The sequence below is a fragment of the Scylla paramamosain genome, chromosome 5 (genome assembly GCF_035594125.1).
Source record: "Scylla paramamosain isolate STU-SP2022 chromosome 5, ASM3559412v1, whole genome shotgun sequence".
In the NCBI taxonomy this organism is placed as follows: Eukaryota; Metazoa; Arthropoda; class Malacostraca; order Decapoda; family Portunidae; genus Scylla; species Scylla paramamosain.
Window position 1 is genome coordinate 24,771,500 of NC_087155.1, and position 11,056 is coordinate 24,782,555.

The 11,056-nt window shown below is 39.9% G+C and overlaps 1 protein-coding gene across 1 annotated transcript in view; it reads right to left on the bottom strand.

Moving 5' to 3' along the window:
- Window positions 1–35: 35 nt before the first annotated feature.
- Window positions 36–11,056, bottom strand: part of LOC135100700 (lysM and putative peptidoglycan-binding domain-containing protein 3-like) — a 12,917-nt gene continuing 1,896 nt past the window's right edge. Inside the window, exon 3 of the mRNA XM_064003875.1 lies at window positions 36–716. Within this exon, the coding sequence (XP_063859945.1) occupies window positions 180–716 (537 nt within the window). The 3' untranslated portion in view covers window positions 36–179. The remainder of the gene's footprint in view (window positions 717–11,056) is intronic.

Genomic DNA, 11,056 nt, shown 5'->3' on the forward strand with positions numbered 1-11,056 from the left:
ATACATGTCTACTTTGTTATGTAATGTACATCCTTCTTTTGTTTTATAGTATCACTTCAGGAACAATATGATTTATACAACAAATATACATTTTTTTTTTCTGTAGACAATTCCAATCTCAAGAATTTCAAACTAGTAGGAATGTTACTACACACTACAATTGTTTATAAATATAACCACTACTTCTTTGGGAAATTTAAATAAACATATACCAAGAAAGGAATACCAACAAGAAGTAAAGCTCCAACTAATAATATTCTCCACCATGAAATCCCCCAATCAGCTCCTGAGCATCCACCCTCTTGCTGATCCAGTGGCTGAAAACGTTGGTCTGTCAGTACTGCAGCTACTTCATCAAGAGAGTTCTTATAAGAGTTGGTTTTTTCACGAATATCTGCTAAATCCTTCTGCATTGAATCTAGAAATTTCTTTGCTTCCTTCTTGGTTCGTTTGTCTCTCAAAATACGGTCAATACTTATGTAACCAACATGCATCTCAGAATCGCTTTCATACTCGCTGCAGCTGCTGACACTTCTAGTCCCCAGCACTGCTGCTCTTGTGCTGGCCACATTAGCTGATGCAGGCTCATCCTGACACTGTTCTTGATGCAGCACTTCAGCAAGTATAGAATTGGCCTTAATTGGTATTTTTAATGACTTCAAGGCATAGAACTCCTTTTCTTGGATAATTTTGTTGATTCTCTTCAACTCTGCTACCTGAAATATAAAAAATACTGATTCAGCATTCAAATACCACTGTCAATTTCTTTTAGCTACATGAAAAAACATGTAGTAAATGCAATGAGTGCAAACAAACAGCCTCTGATGTAATGGTGGGCTGGTGCTTGAGAAGGAGAGAAAAAGGGAGAAAAGAGTGGAAAGATTAGGACAGGCAAGGAAATGCAACCACAGTGATAAATGAACACTCCTCAGCTGTCAAGATCTCTCTAGAGGAGCTCAGCTATCTCTCTCTCTCTCTCTCTCTCTCTCTTGAGAGAGAGAGAGAGAGAGAGAGAGAGAGAGAGAGAGAGAGAGAGAGAGAGAGAGAGAGAGAGAGAGAGAGAGAGAGAGAGAGAGAGAGAGAGAGAGAGAGAGAGAGAGAGAGAGAGAGAGAGAGAGAGAGAGAGAGAGAGAGAGAATCTGGTGCCTGTTCTTGAAAACTCCTCCAGATATATATGCTTTGGTTAAATAGTGATAGAGGCTTGAAAAATTACAGGAGGTGCCTAGTTCCTTCTTCTGTTGTAGTGAACATCAGCTGAATGGCCTCTGCTGTTGCCAGGTGTTAATTTTTCTTTCAAGACTTGCACGTCATTCTCCTGCTGCATCATGTTTACAGTTGTGCTTTTCTAGTCATAGATTTACTTCATAATTAAGTGCACTCATTACAAAGCTTCCATGCTTTTTTAGAAAAATAATTTACATAAATGAAAACTATAAAAAGAAAAAAAAAGAAACTTTGAGGTAGCAGGAGAATGATGAACAAGTTTTGAAAGACAAAAAATGAATACCTGGCAACAGCAGAGGGCCACTCAGGTGATGCTCACCGTGACAGAAAGAGAAACAAGGTACCTCCTGTCACTTTTCAAGCCTCTCATTATTAAACCAAATCATTAAACACATACACCCATAGAATATTTTCTGCTTAGAATAGCATAACCTTCCAATTCCCAGTGTTTCTGGAGAAACTCATGAATCACCCTGTATATATGAGGCGCCTATAGCCAGAGTGACGTAAACGCCAAAAATTTAAAATAGAAAAAATCGGTCAAAGTTTTGCGAGTTTCAAAATGCAATATCTCTTCAATGGATTTGAGATGAATAGTAATGATTGGTATCAAGATATTCAGTAATTTATACCCTTTACAACTATTTAGTTGAATTACAATATAACATTAGAGTTAAATTACATTATTAAGAATAAATAGGTGACTGCATTTTTTCTTTTATATGATTAAGGATGATGTGGATTTATATGTTAAGGATATAACACAGCTACGTTAAAATTGTATCTAGTGCCCACACATTGTTTATTTCCTTTATTCTATCAAACTGTTTAATTTTCTATATACTAGTAGAGGAATTAATCATTAAAAAGTATTCTTTTTAGTGAACTTGTCAATTTTATGAAGCAAAAACATAAGCGACATACAAATACTTCCTAAGATGAACACAAATGAAGAGAATGATACAAGCTTAAAAAAATGAAACTGGAAGAAACTAAAACAAAAGAACTAATAAACGTTATGAAAATATACCGTTGTGATGGATAACAGAATATAAAGAAATAATAAAATCATCCAAAGCTTCCAAAGCTCATGTAGGCTTCCCCCCATGCTTCTTAGTCTTTTAGTGATGTTTTTCTTCCCTTTTTCTTCCTCTCAAGGGTCCTGGCTCCTTAGGGGCTATGCTGTTATCTGACATAATAATGAAAGACTTACATGTTGTATAAAAGCACAATTAAAACAGCAACCTGTCATTTATGGATAGCAAGCAAGCTGGAGGGAGGGAGAGTGTGAAGCATGTGGGTGTGGTTGTGGGGAAGTGTCTCCTTGGAGGAAGGATCCTTCCTCCAAGGATGTCCCAGAGTGACACGTGAGTTGCAGCACAAGCCATCATTGGCTGGCTTTTCCCATGCTGCTGTGGTGCGGAAGTTACTTCTCTCTGGCCCCAGCAACTGATAGCTATCATTTAAGTGTAACAAGAAGGTTCCATGGATAATTTCACTTCGATGGATTTTGGACCCTATTACAGTGACCATTCTGATGTCTGGACTCTCTCCTGTCAAAGTAGAAAGGTTGGGGAAAACAATGCAATAAAAATAATTATTTCAGCCACGAGGTCGCTTAGGTCACTCAGGTGGAATTGCATTTGTCCTGATATTGCCCATGTCCAATTCATTTTCATCATTTACTGGACATCAGTATGAAAAATTATATTTTATAGTATTACATACATGAATAAAAAATTCTAAGACACCTATCTAAGATATTACTGTTGGAAATGCTTATTTATGGAAATGTTTTTTTTTACTTGCTTCCTCTGTCTTTGTCCTTCACCTGCTACACTACACATAGTGGCACTTTTTTAAAGGTGATTTATATGATTTCCTTATGTGCATGTGTTGGGTGAAGCCTTTAATAAAGCAGGGAAACGAGTGTCAAATTTGTTAATTTTGTGAGTTAATACATTATCAAGAATAATTCACAGCTGTTAAAGCAACCATGTGCTCCATGGTATGAGGCAACAGGAGATAGAATGGCAAAGATGTGCACATGATCAAGGGCCAATGGAAATAAGGAAGAACTGCAATTGTGTAGGTGCATAGAACAGTAGTAAATGTGAAAATACCACTCGGTGAAAAATTACTACAAATGAGAAATACCACTCAGTGAAAAAGTACTACAAATGAGAGAAATACAGCTAGTGAAGATTTATTACAAAAAAACAGAAATACTACTGAGTGAAACATTACAACAAAGGAGAGAAATACCACTCTGAAAAATTATTGCAAATATACTCGTATAGAGTATATCTGCAGAGAGCAAAAATAACTGAGTATGTGCTACATAATATTTCCAAGTACAGCTCATATGCCTGAACATACATATTACTTGTTTGCCTATGAGAGAGGGAGAGAAAGCCAGTGTCACACTGCTGTTGCAGCAACAGTACCACCACACTGAAAACACACACAAAGACATGAAATGTGTCTCACTATGTGACATTGCAAAAACACACAAACAAATGAGAGATATCATACTGCTGTGGAACAGACACATATGCCACATAGCGCTGTTCTGCCACACCACACTTCTCAGTTTACAAACATTTGAGTTACAAATTTCTGCAGTCACAAACAAGAGGCCTGGCTTAGGAGCAGCCAAGATCACACCACCACTCCACTGTGTCACACCAAATGTGAGGAGAAAACACACACTAAAACAATGCTAGGCTATATGGTATGACTGTGTGATATGAGTTGCTGTATGGCTCTTATGATGCAAGTGATGTGGTCTGGGTGGGAGTGACATGGACTGTTGAGTGACTAAGGTCACACTGGTCCGCTTTCACAAATTCTGTCTCTGTTCACCGTCCAGCAATGACGTTACAAAACTGGAATCCTTATTGAACGGAGGAATTGACTGCCATCTATTCGTATCCATTGTTTTGTCAACATGGCCGTGTGGAGAAGAGACCTCCTTGACAAGGAATCTTTATAATTCTTGCCAGCTTGCTGCTTGCAGCTGACAAAGAGAGGCCAGTGAAGAGAAGAGTGTCATTTATTACACAGTAAAGAAATATAAGTAACTTTTAAATGCTACTAAATCCAACAAGGCATGGTGGGGGCAGTAGTGTCTGCTGTATCAATGCATGGTGTGGTGGACAGAGAGGTTATACGAGCTGGTATTTTTCCGATTGTCTGGTTGTCAGTTATTGATATACTGTCATTACCATAGCTGCAGAATGAGGCTTGTGCGTGGCTGCAGTTTGATGGGCTCAAACCTGTCCAGTCCATCCACTGGTGTCTGCTGTATCAATGCACAGTATGGTGGAGAAGGAGGCTATACTAGTATTTTCTGGTTGTCGGTTATTAATACATTACCATAGGTTGTACTAGGATAATCTGGTTCTTCTCGTAATGTATGTGGGATGGTAACCAAAGATATACAGTTATAAAGCTGTATTAATATAAATAAACTATACAAAGATAATAAATAAGTGAAATTAGTCACCAGGAGCTGCATGTCCAACCCTGAGGCTGGCTGGACGAGGACTACTAATGATACTGGGGTGGCTGCTGGGCCTGCTGGCTCAGGTCAGGCTGGGACTCATGAGGTGAAAGGAGGTCAAGTGGCCATAAAGGTAAAGGGCTTCTGAGGTCCTGGGAGCCCACCTTGCTGTGGAGCAGGCTGGAGTACCATGGAGATAAAGGGGTGAGGGTTGACCTCACTCCAATGTGGTGATGGGTAGGGTAGCCAGAGGTTTGGCATCAGGTCCCAGGGGACAAAGGTGAGGTTGGTCAGGGCTGTCAAGTCCCAAGGGGAAAGGTGCACCATGGAATGTGAGTGACAAGGGTGTGGGCATGTGTTCCCACACCAGTACAATGCTCAGCCACCCTTCTAGGCATGTCCTTATGCTTACAAAACATATGGGGGGATGCAAGGGCACTGAAGCACATAATTCACATCATAAAGAGGCACTTATCTGTGTAAGACACATGATGTATGCACTATAGCCAGTCACAAGGCTCACAGAACAATGATGGCAGAAAAGTGGGAATGCACTGGCAAATCACAAAACTCACACAGCAGTGATGTCAGAAAAGAGCACACAGTGGCCAATCACAAAACTCACACTAGCTGTAATGTCAGTACAGCGAATCACAGGCCAAGAAAAAACTAGGACAACACTAGAGGCCTAAAACAAGAGAACAAGGCATTTCTATGACAAATAAACTACAAAATAACAATAATACACTGCAAAAATCATAATGCTGCACAAATAACACACATGATGGCGATAAAATCTTTAAGTGTGGTGGATCGTGGCAGATTATCCACTGGAAGCCACGAGCAGGAAAGACTGCATGGACAGGAAACACCAAAACTTGCAGATGTGAAGTCTGATGGCATAAAATCCAAAGACTTAGAATGGCGGGATCAGCAGCAAAGCAGTCGAGTTGCGTCGGTAACGACTTAAAAAGGCCAAACTTGAAACAGGGAGAGCACTGGTGACGGCTTGAAATCGTACAGGAACAGGCTGGTGGGGCAGGCTTGGCAAAAGCTTGAAAGAGGCCCTAAAAGCAGCTGAAGAAAGTAACATAGATGTGTAGTAGCATAGCAGTTTGCATCAGTGATGGCTTAGCAGAAATGCGTTGGTGACGGCTTAGCAGGTAACCTGGAGTAGTTGGCAATGAACAGGCAAGACACGGGTTAGGAAGACTGGTAGCGTCAACTCCTCCCACTGTGGCCACCATTTTTATGTATTAGATAATCTGGTTCTTCTTCTAGTACTGTGTAGAGGTTGAGTGGCCAAGGAAATACAATTGTAATGGTGCTGCGTTATATTAATATAAATAAACTGTACAAAAGATAATAATGAAGCCTCCAGGAGTCATGTGTCTTTGCCTGAGGCTAGCAGGACAATGACTACCGATGATGCTGGGGTGGTTGCCAGGTCAGTCTGGGACTTGTGAGGTGAAGGGAGGTCATGCAGCCAGAGAGGTAAGGACCTCGTGAGGTCCTGGGACCCCACCCATCTGTGAAGAAGGCTGGAGCACCACAGAGACAAAGGGGTGAGGGTTGACCTCAGTCCCACATGTTGATGGGCAGGGCAGCCGGAGCCTTGGTGTCATGTCCCAGGGGACAAAGGCGAGGTTGGACGGGACTGTCATGTCCCAAGGGGAAAGGCGCACCATGGAATGTGGGTGGCATGGGTGTGGTCATGTGTCCCCACACCAGCACAAGGTGCAGAATGAGGCTTATTGTATTTCTGCAGTTTGTTAAGTTGAAATCTGTCCTGTCCATCCATGTGTTTGTGTTTACATAGCTTTGTGGTGTTGCCACACCTCTGGCTGGGACCCCAGTCACTCTTCTTTTCCATGAAGTGTAAAAATGTTTAATTTACAATGTAGCTTTAATACACTACAAAAGCTGTAATTCAGTAATTACATGTACTTGAAAATCACACCTAAAACATTCAAGACATCAGTATGTACAACACTGTGCCTGTCTCTCTTTACAAAGTTAAAATCTGTTCATCTCTTCTGCTTGATGGTGTCTGTTCAAACTGAGGCAGAAATGGAACTCGGTTCCCACTACAATCATTTGAACAGACATTGTGGTGACATCATTGCTGGACGGTGTACAAAGATGGAAACCGTAAAAATGGACCAGTGTAAACCAGGCCTAAGTGTGGTTCGGGCCCTTGCGTGGGTGGTAGGATGTGTGGCATGATGTGGCTTTGTGTCCATGATGCAGATTATGTGTGGTGTAGTGTGGGTTGGTGTTGAGGGTGAGATTTGGGTTGTGATGTGGTGTGTCATGATGGCTGTGGTGTGTTCTGGTGTGCTGTGGCTTCAAATGGTGTGACTAATTATGATACAGTTTGTGTGACCCATTGTGTTGTGTGGAATGATGTAGCTGTGTGGCTGAAACTGGCTCAGGAGATATCAAGAGTCACTTGTAACAGCAAGATCTAGATGAAGATGCACCATGTTGTTAACACTCTGTGGTGGCTCAGTTCCACTACTGCCCTGCATCAGACATGATTCATTCTAGTTTTACTGTAAGCAATGATAAAAAAAATTTACTATGGTTCCAACCTGGCAGAGAGAAACCCCTCAAAAATTAAAATTATACATTTTCACACTACCTAATACTAATACTATAACATATATGATAGTGCCCCTGCAGCATGATGCAATGCTGTGCAGTTGATGCAGCATTACTGCAGTAGTGAAATGGCTCTCATTTGTTTGTGTGTGTTTTTATAATATACTGTGACTCCAGCCTTTCTTTCTTCCTGTCCTGCATGCAAGCCATTTTGATTATTTATGGTATTGTGGCCAACAAGTGATTTATCAACCTTAAAAATCTTTATACATAAATAAGTATACAATACATAGCACATACATATATATTTTTACTATCTGTGATTCCAATGATAGGAAGATGTGACCTATATGTGACAAAGGTGCAAAACTTGGAGATGATGCACTAAGGTTGGGATGGTAAGAATTTAGGACTTGGCATGAAATCCAAGGATTGTGAAACTAAAATACTGTGAAACTCTGTAGGGGAATATGCATATATCTAGATCTATATATATGAGATTCTTAGCAGAGAAAGAGCAAATGTGCCACCTTCACTGTTTTGAGAAATTGTGCATCAAATTTGAAGAACTTGTTATGAGTTGCATGATTATAATGATTATTATCATACACAATCTTAGTTATGGGATAGTTCTGTTTAGTCATTACAAAACATTCTTTTCATGGTACATATAAAGAAACAGGTACACTCATTTCTTGTAAGCCAAAGTAAGTATTAATATACAAGAAAGATTACATTTGCAAATAAATGTATCCATAAAACAAACAATCTACAAAAAGCCCACTGAAAGTGCCAGGCCTTACAGAGAACAGAACAAAAGCAAATTCAATATTATACACAGAAATGTCTTAAAACTTCCCTTTTGAAAGAGGGAACTGTGTTCAACCTCTCTCTCCCCCACAAGTTTCCATCTCTTGCTTTCTTCTGTTGCTATTTTCATGCCAGCTTCTTTTCTCAGCTTGCTAGCTGGACCTTCCCACATCCTCACTGCATAACACTTACTTTCTCTCATCTATTTTGTCCACATTCCTAATGTAAGAATTAACCATAACCAGTACTCTCAATCTTTCATTCCTTTTGGTGGTAAACTCTGAAACTGCCTGCTTCTGCATTTCCTTTTGTCTATGGTCTAAAGTCTTTCAAGAGAGAGGTCTCAAGACACTTCTCCAGATTTGCTTTCAAACTGGCCTCTTGAGGGACGCACTTAAAGTGGGCTCTTTTTTTTTTTTCAGGATTATTGCCCTTGGAAAGAGCCCTTCTTACACAAAAGAAAAAAAGAAAAGTAAGTCTTGTATTTTAAGCACTTTGTCCACAGTCATAAAGTTTATTATTGCAAGTTTTAGAATTATTTAAGGTTGTAATGACCTGTGACCTGTCAGTAGTAGCTGATTTGCTCAACACTGCTGGCTGTGGAGGTACCTGCAATACTTCATCACATTCATACCTTAATTTAGTCTATCTAAATACCAGGCCAGCAATTCCACAGGATGGCCAAGACAAAGCACCACACTCATACATACAGCATTCACACTCTTAGCTGTGTCAGCCCCTGTTGGAAGGATTAGTCTTGGACAACTCTACTACACTCCAGGTGCTTAGGCATGACACAGCTGGCCACAACTTCCATAATGCATCCCATGTTCCTTCATAATGAGACTATTCCCTACTTCATGCCTACTCCAATCTTTAGACTACAGCAGATGTAGGGTACTTCCTACCGAGTGCCCCACACCTTAACTGGGTCCATATGCCAATGGACCCTGCCAAGTGCACCCACACACCCTCCCGAGGGTCAATGAGATGTCACTTTTCATGCATTCACCACAGTTGCTCTTCACCTCTATCATGCACAATCATACTTGCTTGCAGCAGTCATTCCTCTCTCACTCAATGCTCTCTACACACATTTCATCCACTCAAGGCATGGCCTTATTCTTAATCTTTCACTGCACACATCTGACCTCATTTTTCTCTATATTACTTTTACTGTCTTCCATTCTCTCCACATGCCCATACCATCTTAATACACACTGGTCAGCCCATTCAATCAGTTATTTCAAAACATCAGTTTTTCTTATCTTTTCATTTCTTATTCTGTCCCTCCATGTTATCCTATACATACTTCTAAAAGACTCAATATCCATTACATTCAATCATTTCTCCTCCACCACCTCCCATGTTCCATGTTTCAGCACCATACAGCACAGTGGGCACCACTATTCCCTCATATAACCCTTTCTTTACACTCATCTAGTGTCCTATGTTTAAAGATCTTTTTTTACTAATCCACCCAGTACTTTTCCTGCTCCCTTTATCCTGCACCTCACCTGTCTCAACTCTTCCACCCACTGCAAATGTTGATACCAAATACTTGAAACATACACCTCTTCCAGCTATTTTCCATTCAATTTTACATCCATCCTTTCACCACCTCTCTCTCTTGAGCATTTCATTACTTTTATCTTATCTTTTACCAACATTTATTTTCAGCTTCCTCTTCCTACAAATACACCCAAACTCCTTCACCAGTCTTTTCAACCTCCTCTCTGAGTCAGCTGCCAGAGCTTTATCATCAGCAAATAGTAGCCGACTCAGATCCCCATACCCTTTTTTCCCTAATGATCAAACTCAGGCCTCTGTCTAAAACCCTCATATTCACTTCCTTTACTATACCATCCATATACAAACTGAATAAGCACCATAATATAACACAACCAGCGCAAACCTACTCAGACTGGGAAGAACTCACACCAACTCTCATACATACCTTGCTATTTACTACATAGAAACTCTTCACTCCTTCCAGCAACCTGCATCCAACTCCATATACTTTCAGAATATCCCATAGTCCTTTCTTGTTAGTCCTATCATACACTTTATCTGCCAATGAACTCCAAAAAGCCTTCCTTACCTTCCCATGGTGACACCAATTACATCTGTGCATTAAGCATATTTTGGAAGATTATCTTTATTTGATAATTTATGAAAATGGTATGGCCAAAATGCAATAGATCATGACTCCTGAAACCCACTGATGATAGTAAAACATACAATAATAAATTTCACAGTGGCAGAAATGGACAAGTGCTGTAAATGTATAAATACAAGGCTTACTTTTCCAAAACAGTTAAAATATTACACTTATCAAAAGATAGCCATCCCTTAACATTATTTCAGTACTGCTTTATGGACAAGTCACTTTGGCATCATCATATGAATCATTATGGGGTGGTACCTAGACAGACTACATCACATCACAATTTTGTGAATTAAGGGGCAGTGTTTATTTTGTGACATCAGATTAGCCTCGCTATAACAACTTGTATCTTCCTTCAATTTGTATCTCGGTTATTTTTATTAGTACCTTTATGATTTATGTTTAGTCATAAACCATAAGGACAATAATCAAATTGGATTCTTAAACATATTCTGCCAAAATATAATTTTCATCTGAAGCTTTATTAAAACATTATTACCAAAAACAATATACCACAGTTTCTGAAACCCTTAACAGAATCTGTGCATGTGAGACTTTATGGTTATATGACCCCTTACATATGTATGAAAATGTGAATAGCCTGAGCACCATCTTCAATACACATATAAATGTCTGATAGTGACTAGGAAGATGCATTATGGTAGGAAGGTTATGTGCTCAGTGCAGACAGACTCACCTTCTGTCCAGGTCAGAGTACGTTGCTGTTTCTTCCTTCCACATTGTTT